We start from the raw sequence: 15,584 nt of genomic DNA on the forward strand, positions 1-15,584 counted from the left end.
AAGTGCTTTCTGTTCTGTTGGAAACTGTCATTTTCTTCCAAAATTTTCTTCACAGACACCTGTTTTCCAAATTTGCTACATCTTTATTCTTCAGTGAATCAGAGTCAAATGTATAAGGGAAGGTGAGACAATTAATCTGGAAAGTATCAAGTAAATCTATGCTGCTTTTAGATAGGATGTAATTTTAAAAATGTATGTACACTTGTATCAAATTATTTTAGGACATCTTATTTGAAGAAGAACTAAGATGGGAAATCTTCCAAATAGACAACAAAAGACCAAGTTTAAGGGATGAACAATAGAGTAGAACAGACAAAAAGACTTTCTTCAGGAAGCTAACCTGGAGATGTGGCTAATCTTTTCTCTGCTTTCCTTCTTCCTCCCTCAAACCACCAATGTGGTAAACACTGTAACAAGTAATACAACATTAAAACAGACTGAAACATTTATCCTGGTTTTTACATTCAAGTAAAACATTCAATTTCAATTTCAACAGGTAAGTTTTATCATTTTGTTTTATTAAATCATGTAGGTATAAGAATAACAGTTCAAAAAGGATAATAAAAAAACCGATCAAAGATAAAATGCTTACTTTGAATTTATATTCAATATTTATGGGCAAAACATGACCGATTTCAGCAAGTCTGAGAAAGAAATACAGCACATTACAGTCTAGAGAAACAACCCAAATGAACAGTTTGCTGAATAGTGCCATGTTAACTTTTACAATATCTCACAAAGATACAATGAAGTTCTGTTCAAGTAGAATTAATTTCATATATCTTAAAAAAATACAAACCATTGCTTTAAAACTGTATAAGCAATAAACCTAAAGTTTTCTTTTCATAAGAAATAACTGAGATGTTTAAATGATTCTTGACTTCAAGAGTTAATTGAATACAGTTCCAGATTACTGATTTTTTAAAAATAAAGCAGCGCCACATTGAATCCACTGGTCTTGGTTTCCTCCACAAGGTACATCAATATTTGTCACCACACGGTCTCTCTCCGCGCTAGTGTAGACTGGTAAAGATATGCATTCCTCTGGAGAATATGGGCCATATGCATCCTGTCAACAAACAAGCACTTAGTTATGACTTGTGTAGTTATCACAGACAACAAAACACGAGAAAGGAATAATCTCCAGTGATATGGTATCTACAGCTGGATCCTCAGATACAGTTTAGACATAGCAGCCTTGGACAGGCAACTCCTGGTCCAGGCTACAAAGGTGAAGCATTACTAACAAAGCAACTTCAAAAAATTCACCAGACGACTCCATAACTAACCCTCTCCTTTTTCTCTCCAGTTTGTTAAACGGAAAACACAAGAAAGTATGTAACAGGGGTGATCCTATGAACCACATATCAAATCTTCATTCAGCTAAAAAACCCGCTAAATTACATCTCCAACTGTTCCCAGAGGGGAGAAGGGCCCTTGGGAGCACCAGTGCTGTCCTGCAGGGAGCTGCTAACTGGGCAGGCTGGAGTCCTGGGGCAGCCAGCGCCCGCGGCAAGCCCGGCTGCCTCACCTCCTCCGTCCTGCAGCATCACCCTGCTGCTCCTCCCGCAATGCAGCCCAGCGGTGATCTGGTCCGCGAGACTCACCAGTGGCATACTTCAGGAACTGCACCCAAAAAAGTCCTACCCTACACTTCCCAGGCTACTTTATGGATTTAAACAATGATTTCTAACATCAGTGAATCCAAATATAAAAATTGTTCTCTGATACAGAGAGAGCTACTATACCTTACATTAGAGCCTCTCAGGGCTCCCACTTAATGCAGGATATTAAAAGGAACCCAGAAGTATTAACCACCATTTAGTTAGACAAGGACTTAAACCAAACAAACAAACAGCCTAAATTCCCTAGTCCTTTCCATATATTTCTAGCACTTCAAGACATACAAGCATATGTAAAAAGTTACATTATTAATTTAAAAAAAAGCAGGTATGATGACTTTTTGGTTATTTTTTTAAATGCTTTTCAAACTAATACTGATCACAGTCGCAGCTGGGGTTCTTTGGCACTTCTGGAAAACAGGCCACTTCCATTAGGTGCCTAAAGAGGCAATTATCAAGTTAACCATAAGCATTCAGATTTGAACCGAGTGCTTTGAACTTCAAGCTGAATTAATTTATAATCTGCATTCTCCTACACATGTACTTTCCTACTGCACGGCATTAGCAGTACTACTATTACAAAGGCTACAATTATATTGTAAACACTGCTTAGGGAAGGACCTTGGTTGAAACCATGGCTTTACCTCTCAGTCTGTATCCTGATGAGCAAGCACTGCTCTACTCTGCAAAAAGTAACAGCTCCTTTCTGCTTTCTGTACTACAAACGGTGCACCTTGGACGTAGTTTCCTCCTACAGCTTTGCACAGGGCATTGTCCCTGTGTATGACTATAGAACTAAGCTCAAAAACTCAGTCGAGACTTCCTACAGGATGTAATTTGGGTTTCAACCCATGATGTATTTATTTAGTGTAAATAATTCAGGGTTTGATTCAACTAATATACATAAAGCACGCAAAATCTTCCTTCCTGTCAACAAGAAAATTTTAGAAGATTTCAAGAATCAAGTAACAAAGCAGCACACTTGTCAGAAAGGAATTTAAAACAAAACTGAGAGTCTTTTTAATGCAAATCACATCAAGTGTGAGTTAGTGAAGCTCCAATATTAGAAAACAACTAAAACCAGGAAAAGGAAACACGCAAACAATAACTGTTTCAAGCACTTTGCCTTGCATGTCAAGTGCAAGACATTTCTGAAGAATTTTGTTGTCCCTTTTGAAAATCAACTTCCCAAGTCTTTTGAACAGCAATGTTTAAATCCTTACAGAAGGTTTGTGCACTGTAAAAGCTGTATAGAATAACTTAATAATCAGGATTTTGACAAAAGAACTCAGCTGTTCTCAGAAGGACTATACTTGCCGCATTTATCCCTTGGTTAAAACTACTGAAGAAGATGAAATGCTGGCCAGTCTGAGAGTAAAACGTTAATCAGAGAATTTAAGTTTTGCCAAAGCTGGGAGGCCAAAAGTTGGCCAGTTTGCCTTCAAAGACTACACTTTTTTGGTCAAAATAGCTGTTCTTGCGCCTTTCTCAATCCCACTGATGTTTTAAGGAATCACATTATTTAAGGGTTAAAACCATTCTGTGAAAGTCTTTTTGAACCACAAATCCTTATATCCTTGGCTTACACAGAGTCCAAAAATTCTCTTTGTCTAGACTGCCTCACACACACAGTTCCATGCCCCTTAGTGACACCCTTCACAGCTTGGAATCTATCAGTGAATTAAAACTGGAAAGGACCTTCACAGTTTAATGAGAATAAGCATCATATTAGTAGCTCAAAATACTCCATGTTGAGCATTGCAGCATTTTGAGGGGGTTCTCTCAGAGAAATCCTGTAGGCTACCTTTTTTTTTTAGAGAGTTCACTTTCTTTTAGTTTGGTTGAAAATAACCTCAAAGCATTGCATTACAGATTTTTTTTGCTAACTAGATTTCATAAAAGATATTTATGGGGAAAAGAAAACAAATCCAAAACCTAAGAATCCTAAGGTAACGTGTTCTACTTCATGGGCTCTTCTCCTAAGGAGAGGATAATGAGATAAGGGGAAGTGCACAATGTCCTGATTCTGCCTTGGTTTTTGAGCTCAGTGTTTGATTCGATTTTACAGTGAAGCCCATAGCAAAACAACTTAAGGGCAGAGCAATTCAGAAATGCTCTCCTTAGAGATACTTTATATTTAAAATCAGGGCAGTTGACAACTTTTGGTCTGTGCTTTAAAAAAATTTTTTTTTTCCAACACAAAGACTTTGGTTGCTACTGATTTCAAATATGAAGTACACTGGCAGAAGTTTAATTCACTGTTTATTAAACTATCTCACTTCTATGTTTTATGGGTAAAGCTCTCTGCTGATGTCACATATAACTTCTGTATCTCTGAAGTTTAAAGAATATAGACTGTTATTCAGAAAAACACTTAAGAATCTGTTTTATCTCTAACAGAAGATGAGTATTTTTCAGAACAAGGAGAGGGTTACTCACAATCCTCATTTTCAGTATGCCTAAGATAAACGTTTGGTCTTACCAGATAAAACTACTGAAGAAGTTTTATGCATATTATATGCATATATATATATGCATATTACCTTCCTCCATGCACCTCCTCCTGTCCCCCCCAACTCTATATATTGAAATGTCTGGCAATTCCATATTTATCCCATGCATCACCTTTCAAGTAAATCTGTTTATTTTTCTGAACAAAACAAACCTTGTAAACTACTAAAGAATCAAAAACTCTTTCACTGGTCAACTTTGTAACAGGTTTTGTGGTGTTTGGGTTTTTTTAAAACTTTCTGTATTTTCTTTCCCATCAAAGCTGGGAGTAGTAGTGCAGATGGTGGCCAGTACTTACTTCTGTGTTCAAAGTCTAAACCTTGGCCATTATACTTCTAATGCTGTACTATAACATAATGCTATACTTCCAGTGCTGGAAATAACAATAAGGAAAAAAAAAAAAGTTGGGATACAGTAGTGTGTTAGCAATGGAACTCCTTGGACAATATCTATCATAACATACCACAGATCTCATCATCGCTATAACTTATGATAAATAATAAACTCAACTCTAACTACTTGTGTCCAGTGACCTTTTTTCTTCAACATTCTTCTAACCAAACCTAGCCTTCTCAAGAGAGAACTCTGCAGAATTCTCTAGGTTTTCAAGTAACAAAGTCCTCCAGTTAATGAACTCATTTGCTTGATGAGTTAATATCTGCAGGATAGGATAAAAGTGACATTATTTTTCATTTTTTATATATTGCTAGTTTTATTTATTGTCATAAAGAAGTGGAAAAAACCCGCATCCACCCCTATTTCTCACTTTCTACATTTACACTTGATTTTTGATGTAGAAGTCTTAATATATTTTCTTTTAGGTCTGGATGTGGGGTTCTTCTGACCTGTCTATCCCAGAGTTAGCAGTCTAGGCTGTCTCTAGAGTCACAGCTCGACAGAGATTTAACCCAGTTACCTCATGATGGGTTGGACATCCTGAGATGCCTATATTTTACTGAGACCAAAGAAGGAGCTAAGGCAACTAAGTCATTCTGGGCAATTAACTTTTAGACAGCTACATTTAGATGAGATGAATTCTACCATAAGGTTTCTCTTAGTTATGACACTGTAAGTATATGAATTTGTAATTCCTACACATCTTTGAATAAGTTCTATATAACTTTTGCTTTGTTTATCAGAGATTGGTATTGTAATTGGAGAGCAGAAGCATTAACAATTTTTACTGTTTGGACTACTTCACTTTCACCTTACAGAGTTCTGCCAGCATTGACGTTTTTTTCAATTAGTGTAAGTAGAAAAAAGGGTTTCTTAGCTTACAGATCACATCATGTTCTCTATCTTTTCATTGCTGTTGAATTTTAATTTAATGTTTAAAATGAGAAAAAATATATTCTAGGAATGAACTCACAAACTCATATATATATTTACTAAACACACTGTTGAAAATATGTTAATGTGTTTTAAAAGACAAGGAAAAAAGGTATGACTGAAACAAAGCCCTTGTATTAATCTAAACAATAGAAGCTAAAAATTATTGACAAAATTATAAGTTTTTGTTTATATAAAAGAAGTAACTGCTTGTCCTATTAAAGACAGGGACTTTTCTTTTGAAATGTGGGGGAAAGCAGGTCAGCAACATAATACTGAAAAGCCACTACACAGAAAAAAGCAAATTATGGGTCTTGAAAGTTAGGGCTTTTAATAATTTAGTACCTGTGGAATCCAGGCCATGTAGCAAGGGAGAACAGATGACACACTGGGAGAATCATGCAGATTTTCTGAAAGTCGATTTCCATCAAAACTGCAACCTTCCAGTTGTAAGCCAGTGATCTGCCACGGAAATACAAAATATTCAAACATATATAATAGACTTGAGATGTCAGTAATGATTACACTGTGCTTTCATAAATTATCATCATTTTTACTGTGACCAAGTTTTTAAATAACAGGAAACTAATTATTGTAACGTTCTGCGGAGAATAGAAAACATGATTTAAAAGCAAGATCTGGACCATGCTTCGGCATGAACTTCCTCTGATTTGGATTCACATTCTTTGAAACGTTACAGAAAAATACCTCTAAATGTCATCATTTATGAAACTACAGTTGCCTGGCATTAGATTAATGGAAATTTGATAGCAACAGCCAAACACACAATCATTACAATGTCAAGAAGAAGAGAAGAACAATCAGTGAAATAAGCATGACTCCCTGCTTGGAAGTCTGAGCACAGCTTTCAAAGAACGGAGTGCACGACTACACAGCTTCTGCAGAGGCAAACAAAAGACATTGAAATAATATGAGAAAAAATTTCTTTAACATATCTCAAGATTGCTTAGATAAACTATTTTTTGGAAAAATTAAATAAGAATCCCACAGGTAACTATGCACTGCTTTATATGTAATATGTATGAACTGCTTTCTTTTAATTAGTAAGTACTTTCAGCCTCTGAACTAAACATTCTTTTTCTTCACTGAAGTCCTGCATAAATTAAGGACAATGACATATATTCTGGATTTCTTCAAAATACAATTATCAATATCTGATCATCATTTTATTTTCCCAGTACAAATAATAATCGTTTGCCAGTATAAATAATAATTATAGTCACTTTGGCCTGCTGAAGTGCAAACTTCAATTTTATCAATAATAAAACTTAGTAATAACTTTCATGCAGCTTTTCAAAAGACTAAATCTTAAGCTGGAGCAGATGTCTAACAGAAGCTACAACCTGAAAGTCATCTGGCTATTATATTATCATAGTAAAGCCTCAATTACAATACGTAATACTGGGGTAGGCGTTCGCCACATACAATGTTCATAAAGCAGTACTGGAACTAGGAAATACAATGCTGTTGGACACTGGATGAGTGGCCACAGAACCAAAATGGAGAAAAGTATCATTTTCTAATACATCTTCTCTTGCAAGGAATTTTGAAGAGTGTACTATATTTAAAAAAGTGGCTAGAGTATCATGTTACAATGAAGATCGGTATCATAGAATATGTAATGGAAATAATTTACTTAGGTAATTACAGTATTCTAAAATTATTTATTTGACAAGAGAAGTTGCAATTAAACAGTAACACAATGGGGGTTACTCTCATGCTTGAAAAGCAATTCTTTCCTCCCAAGTATTGGGGGTTTTTGTTAATAGTCTACTAACTGTATACTAGATAAGATTATATTTTGCATTTTTAATATCTAATTATTATTTTGATTGTAGACAGGCATTGCAGTATTCAAAAATTTGCTTCTTTAAAGTCATATTTCTGTTCTAACTCTGAGCTGAGGACTCTTCCTTACAATGTGCAAGATGCATATATATTCTAACATGAAAAAAAAGCTATAAAAGACTGCATTTAAAAAAGCTATAGAAAAAAGCTGTGTTTCACCTTGGACAGACAGTGACCAGAGAAGTGGCAACATTCTTTGAAGCAATCTGTGCTCCATACAGACCAGGACTCACAGTAAATCCTCCAAAACTGTGGATAACCCGAATCAAAACAACTCCAAATGCAAAGCTGAGAAGAGCGTAACTCTTTCTCTAACTTTACCTTCCACAAATTATTATAACAAGGCCTCAGTGAAATGAATTAAATTTTTCAGACTTTCTCTTTGGAACTGCAAAAACTTTCTTTCTCCTTCAACCTTTTGTCAAAAGCTTAAGTCTTTTCCTCATTATGAAAGTGTGACACTCCTCTTCCTTTTCCTGCCAAGTTTATTGTGATCTTTCCTTTGCATCTTCCCTATGACTTTCAGGTCCGTTGCTTTTAAGGTACAGTGTTAACATTTGATAGTTTGTACCATTTCTTTTCAAACTCAAAATCTCTCCACACTGAGAGGTTTTGGGAAAAGCTGGCTTTATCTAGTAAAAGAGAAGTTTGGGTGTCAATAGTCTTTAATGATAGCCTACATAGGTTCCAGAGCCTCTTCTGTCTTGAAAGAACAAAGAATATGAAGAAAAATATCATAAAAGGCACAAAAGGAACAAAGTCTTACTAATGATTATACTGAGGTTTTCCCACAGACTCCTTCCTACTGCTCTCTGTTGTTAACATTAAGGCCTCACTTGATTATATGCACGGGTCCTAGATGACACTTTATCTCACTACACTTCTGATTGAATGCTTTTAAAGCTCTTATTTATCCCTATCACACAAATATTAAAAAGATTAATCTCATACATTCTTTTTTCTGCCCTTCCTGCATTCTGCAGGGAATTTTGTTATGGAGTTAAGTTTGAAAAATATGTGAGTTTGGTGAGTTTATTGAGGGAAGACTGGTCTGATGAAGAGGTTTTAAAATTTATTGTTAGCGTGTTCAAAGGTCAGCCATCCTGAACATCTCTAAAAGAAGTTTCTATAGAAGTGTGTCACCTATTGAAGAATCTTTCTATTGCACACACAATACTTTTGATATCGCCAATGCCTTTGATGTTATAGTTATATAAAATAACATCATTTGATCTCCTGGAAAACTTCAACCAATCATAGAAATTCCTTTGCAGGTGAAGACCAAAATTTTGACTTTGATTCCATATTAAAAGACACTGGAAAAAATAAAACACTGGAATAATGTACTTTCAGATACTGTTTGGCTGCGTACTCCCACAGCCATGTTCTCATTTCTATGATAAACTGTAGGCGAATGACAACTACTATGAAGGACATGGATTTCACAGTATCTATAATTAGCATGCATACTGTTTTTGCAGCTCAGCTCAGAGTAGTGTCTGGAGTTGACCATAATTTTTAAATTTTTAATTCTTACAAAGTATTTAGCATTTTGCAACTATTGGTACTAGCTTGGTTTCAGAAAGGTTATTGTTACTGTCCTGGTTTCAGCCAGGATAGAGTTTATTTTCTTCACAGAAGCGAGTGTGAGGCTGTGTTTTGGATTTGGGATAAGAAAATATTGATAATGTGCTGACGTTTTGATTTGTTGTTAAGTAGTCAAGGACAGTCCAGCTTCTCGTGCTGGCCTGCTAGCAAGAAGGCTGGGGGTGCACGGGAATAATACATGGGAATAATAATAATGGGAGGGGACACAGCCAGAACAGCTGACCCAGACTGGCCAAAGAGATATTTCCTACCATATAACATCATGCCCAGTACATAAACTGGAGCTAGCTGGGGGGTGGAATCGCTGCTCAGGGCAGGCTATCGATCACCAGCTGGTGAGCAATTGCTGTATTGGGCATCACTTGTTCTTGTACATTCCTTTGTCATTATTATTATTGTTGTTATCGTTGTTGCCTTCTCTCTTTCTGCCCTATTAAACTGTTTTTATCTCAACCCACGCGTTTTTTTTTCTAATTCTCTCCCCCGTCCCACTGGGGTAGGGGGAGTGAGTGAGCGGCTGCGTGGTGCTTAGTTGCCAGCTGGGGCTAAACCACAACAGTTACACATTACAGATTATGTTTCCTTAAAATACATTTGTAGAAAGTATGCTGATACCATGGTCCAAAGAATCTCTGTTTCCAAAATTTCAAATTCTCTGCAATTAGTTTTTCATTACTATTTAATGCCATAATTTTCCATAAACTAATACAAGATACAGTAGACTTCAGGAAGTCGTATTTTCACTTCGTTACCTCTACAGGCCTCCATCTTTAATTTCTTGATAATTCAGGATGGAAGTATACTGTAAAAAAAGACTTCTCAGGGTTCCTTCTAATAGGATTTCTGTCAACTTGCTAAGAGCATAGTTTTTATACTAATTCTTATATTATGTATTTGAATATTATAGTCTTGCAATAAATTTTTGTTTTTCACTATTTGTATTAAGCTCTATCCAAGCTCATAGCACTTACTACCTAAAAACTTTCTTCCTTTCTTTCTTTCGTTCTTTTCTGTAGTAACAGAAAATGGAATGCCAAAAGGAATGACTACCTGCTTTTGTAAAACAGCACAATCAGTGCACAAAGCAAAGAGAAGAGATGTATTTGCATATCAATATGTGATTATATTGCAATAGCCATACATTTTCAGTACCTTTTGTTAAAGCAATCTGAAAATATATTAAAGAAGGTGTCATTTTATACAGATTGATTCTAAAGCAAATATTCATCACATCCTACTAGGAGAGATCTGCTCCACATCATACATTTAAACTATCATCACCTGAATTAACACTGATAATATAGCATCAGATTTGATAATCCACTCAGATTCAGGTGTATTCTTGGCCTGATTGAGTGTTCCTCTGCCTACTTTGTACTTACACTGACAGTTCTAGCACATCAGACTTCTGACTTACAGATGATCGCAGGGTATATTATTTGAAATTTTTGGCACACAAACGTTATTCCAAATGTCTACAATTGCTGAAGCACGATGCCATTTTTTAAAAGTCCAGGAAGACTGAAAAAGCATTTTCATCATGCAGATCATAATGAAATTTCCACCTTCTTTCCTTACCAGAACAAATTCTAAGCCACCAAAACTTAAAGGCAAGAAAAAAATTCTCAAAGAACATGTCTTCAAAACAGTAACTAACTGACAGTGTGACTAAGAAAGTTATATAACATATGTGTGAATCTTAGGTTTAAATTCAATGTTCATCTGCATTCCTAATTGTTCCACTCCTTCAACAAAGATATTCTATTAGAATAACTAAATGTCCATTGATTCAGGGACTTGAGCACGACTCTCCCATATCCCAAAACAGTCTCCCAACCATGTGGGTACAGAATCAAGTCTCTTGCTGGAAATAGTCACACAAAGTGAAATAGCACCATTAGCATCAATTGAGACTGATAAACCTCAGAATAGCCTATACCATGATCTGGTTCTTGTAGGGGATGTGAGAGATCTGATTTTAAACCTGCAGTCTGAATCATGTGAAGAAGGAACATGCAGTATCAACAAATCCAATCTTCTGACAAAAATAAAACACATTTACCAGTTCTACCAATATTTTATCACAAACTTTCTGATAGTTTGAAGATCTGTCTTCCATAAGAAGAGAGTGGCTTAGCAAAGAAAAATTAATTCAGGTTCATGCAACTTCGATAATAAAATCTGAATACCTGAAAGTTGCCAAGGGGGAGGAAAACAGCAGGATTGGGTATATCTGAGTTTATCTTATAGACAAAGAGCTGTATGATCAGGCAGGTTCTAAACTCAAACCCAATAAATCATAATGAAAGGAAAATTTCCAAAGGGAACAAAAAAAAGGGTATTTGTGCAGACACAAATGTATCTCTATGCATATATACTATTAACTAAATACATTCATAAATGCATACAGAATAGGATGCCAAGAAACATTTTACATTTATTTCAGTTATCTTATTCTGCACACAACTGAACTGGAAACAGATCTCCTTTTGCTTATGAACTGAATTTTTAAATGGGAAAAATTTCTTAGTATCCTTATCTGCACACAGAAGGATATCCAGTGAGGAAGTAACAGTTAAGCATAAGGCTGAGATACACAATGTCAAACTTGTAGTGGCCTGGTTCACTGAGCATCATATGTACTTAACTGGATTATGTGTAGCCTAAGCCAACAAAAGTAAACACGTTATTTTTTTGCTATCATTTTCAACGTTGTTTTTACAACATCCTGTTGTGATTACACTTTGTTTTCTTCTATTTCACACCTATGTAAGATTTTCCATTCATGTATTACACTTACAAAAAGGAGATCTTTTTATCAGCACTGTCAAGTAGATAACTGGTATGCTTCATAACAGCATTGCATAAGCTTAACATACCTTTTGCATAAAGTCTGGAAAACCTTTAAATAACTCTTTCCTGAACCCTATGTCTGCATGATACCTGTTTATTTAAACTTCCAAAATGGGATAGATTTAAAAAAACCCAAATCTTTTACCTTCAGGCAATTGACCAAAACTACTATGGTAGGACCACAGCAATTGTAGGTTTTCTCCTGTCAGTGGAGAAAGACAGCTATCTCCTGAAAGTTAACTCATTTAAGATCTGTATTGGTGTATGCCTTTCTTCATGGACAAAATAAGGCTGGTAAACTCCAATTTCCAATTTAGGTATCTAAAGTCAGATGGGGTAAAACAGGGTCCCAGCTACCTCACCACAGCAAGTTTAAGGACTTATCTATTCTGCTGATTGAATTTTTTGAGTCCCCACTCAAAATAGCTCCCCATTCTACGTGGTTAGCCTGAATTCTTGAAACTGCAGATACAATGTGAACTTTACCAGTATTAAAATTCATATTGCTCATGTGAACCAAGCTTAACGTGTAATCCAGAGAATCCTTATCAAACAAGACACATTTTACGGGATGATTTTTCTGAAATGAAAAATCATGCCCTAGTTACAGTCCATGTGGTATTTAGCTTTACTAATGTGAAAGTTTCTCCTCAGATTTCCATGAACACAAGGAAGGACTCATGAAAAGGAATCTAAACATGCAGCATGGCAAAGGGTTCCAAAGCCTTTCTGTACTTCAAAGATTCAAAGGAGCAGTGAAGATACTGATGAATACTTCCTAATACAGATTCACTGAATATTGCTCTTACTGAGAAAAGGATAATATTCATATCAAGTGAGTAAACGTAACAGGTTTATTACCTTTTGTTGAAAATAACCACTCACCTAAATGCTTCTACTATTCTTGTGGCAGAGAATATGCACTTGAAGAAAATTCATAGAATCATAGAACAGTTTGGTTTGGAAGGGACCGTTAAAGGCCATCTAGTCCAACCCCCTGCAGTGAGCAGGGACATCTTCAACTAGATCAGGTTGCTCAGAGCGCACTCCAACCCGATCTGGAATGGTTCTAGGGATGAGGCATCTACCAGCTCTCTGGGAAACCTGTGCCAAGGTTTTACCACCCTCACTTCTTCCTTAGATCTAGTCTAAATCTACCCTCTTTTAATTTCAAACCATTACCCCTTGTTCTGTTGCAACAAGCCCTGCTAAAAAGTCTGTCCCCATCTTTCTTATAAGTCCCCTTTAAGTACTGGAAGGCTGCAATTAGGTCTCCCCGGAGCATTCTCTTCTCCAGGCTGAATAACCCCAATTCTCTCAGCCTTTCTTCACAGAAGTGTTCCAGCCCTCTCCTGGAAGGAGAGAGTCAAAAATCCTCTTTTTATTTTTGATTCCTCTTGGAACATGACTCATTCTTGTAAAGCAATAGAGAACATATGTTAACCTTTTTGCCTACATTTATCAGTGACTGCGAACAGTGTATTGTAACGAATATTACCAAAAATCTACCCATAAATTTGCACATAATCAAGAATTATAAGCTTCAATACACCTAACTGGAGTGTTGTTATAAAACTCTTTCCTCTAATTACCGTTTAATTCTTTTGTCTCCAAGCAGCTATTTCAATCTAGCAACTGTGAAATATTGTAGTATTTTTTAGCATATTAAAATACTTAGATAATATTATTCATGCATAGAGTTCAGGTATTTGACATTGACTTCTGATATTTTTCAAAGATAGTAGGATGGTTTTGAATGAGTCCAGGCTTCCAGAATCTGCATCTGATAGTTAGCCTACTAGAATGAATGGTCTGAGATGTGAAACTCAGTTTTGGCTCACTGCTATGGACTTAGAAATTTTGGCTGAATTTGGAATGTCAGAACATGTGATTTGCAGGCTCCGAGGTTTATCATATCCCAGGTTTATCCCAGGGAACCAAACTGCCCTACAAGTCCCTTGGTTTATTTATCTCCAGGTTCTAGAATCCCATTTGCTTCTCACTGAATGAAGTAGGCAACCAATGCTCTTATTTAAATACCAAGATTGAATAATTTTCTAAATTATATTCTCTAGTTCCAACAGGAATTCATTCAACGAAGTTCAAAAGACTGTATTATATAAAGGTCAGATTGGATTATTACAATTACCTATTCTGGCCTTACAATCTATTAATATTTTAGGAATATGAATTCTTACACGTTCTGTATTAATAATTTTAGATCGTGTCAGCAGCCAACCCAGAACCCTACTATCTCCCACAGCCTTGTGTCTGCCTGCATTATCAGACTACAGAAAGTGTCCTGCCACTTACTTTCCCTCTCCTAGTCGAGCCATCTCTCTGCTTTAGCTGCACATCGTTACCTCGTCGCGTGGTTAAGTGCCCTGCATTATTCACCCGTCTTTCTGTAAGAATGCCGTTTTAAGTGCCGTGGTCCGTGCTGAACACAGCACATCGAGCTGTGCGTTATTATCATGGGACCAACGCATCTGTTGGAACACGTAGCATAGAAAACTTATTTTGTGAACTCCCTACAGGAGCAAAGAGGTCTGGATTCAGCCAAAGTGGCAGTGCCACCTGAAATGTTAAGATGCTAAACTAAACCATTTGAGGATTCATCTCTACTTTGCTGTCTAAGCAATCAGTAGTGACTTTACGGCTGCTCGCTGTAGTCCTAAGTGTCCATGAAAAAATTGTTGGGTTTTTAAGATATCAAAGGCAGTCATATTATAGTTTACTTTGGTGTGTTTACTTTGGTTTGTTTACGTCATTAAAAGTCTCTTTTCAATGATTTGGCAAATTCTAACACAGGGCCTTCGACCTACAGATTTACATGTGTATTTCCTCATGCTACGTGCCACAATCGTTCTGGACAACAGTAAGATATTAACTAATGGAGCTGCAGCTTCAATTTTTACCTAAGAAGTTGTTGAAGAGAATGGAGCTAGAATAATTTTAAATTTTAAATAAGGACTGTGACTAGGGGGTGGGGGTAAAAAGATAACTGCTTTCCTTCTCCCATTTCTGTGGAATTTTTGCACTACCATTTTTGTAGCTGTCCATTATACATACCATTACTAATATACCATTAATCCACCTTTTTATCTCAGGTACACCAATGTATTTATAGCTCAGTTTTCCAGAAAGTTTATGGACAGATGACTTGGACTATGATAATAAAACATCCTCATAAAATGCTAGTAAAACGTCCTAGTAAAATACCTTAACTTGGATTTTGCCTTCCTGTATTCGCCCTTTCCACGATGCTGTAAATTTAAGGCTGTCCACTGAACAGCTCATTACTCTGCAAGGGAAACATATATACAGTAAATCTTAGAGACATGTAACACCACAAATGAAATAAAAAAAGAAAACCAATGTATTTTCAATGTGTATCATATCATACTAAGTCTTACTTTGAAGAAAAATACATTTTTAATTTCATCTAAAATAAAAAACAATCAGCATTTAAACAAGTAACTCACAGCAATTCTACTTCACTGCAAGTAATAAAAGTGAGGTGGCTAATAACAGGATTTTCTATAACTTGTTGGATATGCGTCCTGAAAATGAAATAATCATTTCATGCATAGGGAACAATGGCATATTAGCACACATAAATAAATAGATTATTTTTCCCTCACCTTGCAGTCTCCTGGCGTAAGGCGTTGAGAAATGTGTCTGGATGAAATAGGTCTGAAAGGTCAAGAGTGTCTGACAGTAGTTTCTCTTTCTCTGCTTTTTCTAACCAATTCTAAAAGCCGGGGGGGTGGGGGGGGGGAGGGGGGGGAA

At 36.1% G+C, this 15,584-nt stretch overlaps 1 protein-coding gene across 1 annotated transcript in view; it reads right to left on the reverse strand.

Moving 5' to 3' along the window:
* Positions 1–910: 910 nt before the first annotated feature.
* LOC104623637 (cytoplasmic dynein 2 heavy chain 1-like) overlaps positions 911–15,584 on the reverse strand; it is a 73,018-nt gene continuing 58,344 nt past the window's right edge. The window contains exons 10-13 of the mRNA XM_010290782.1: positions 15,437–15,546; positions 15,015–15,096; positions 5,808–5,924; positions 911–1,069 (exon numbers count right to left, since the gene is read on the reverse strand). Of these exons, the coding sequence (XP_010289084.1) occupies positions 911–1,069; positions 5,808–5,924; positions 15,015–15,096; positions 15,437–15,546 (468 nt within the window). The remainder of the gene's footprint in view (positions 1,070–5,807; positions 5,925–15,014; positions 15,097–15,436; positions 15,547–15,584) is intronic.

This window comes from Phaethon lepturus, unplaced genomic scaffold, assembly GCF_000687285.1.
Source record: "Phaethon lepturus isolate BGI_N335 unplaced genomic scaffold, ASM68728v1 scaffold5707, whole genome shotgun sequence".
Taxonomy (NCBI): Eukaryota; Metazoa; Chordata; class Aves; order Phaethontiformes; family Phaethontidae; genus Phaethon; species Phaethon lepturus.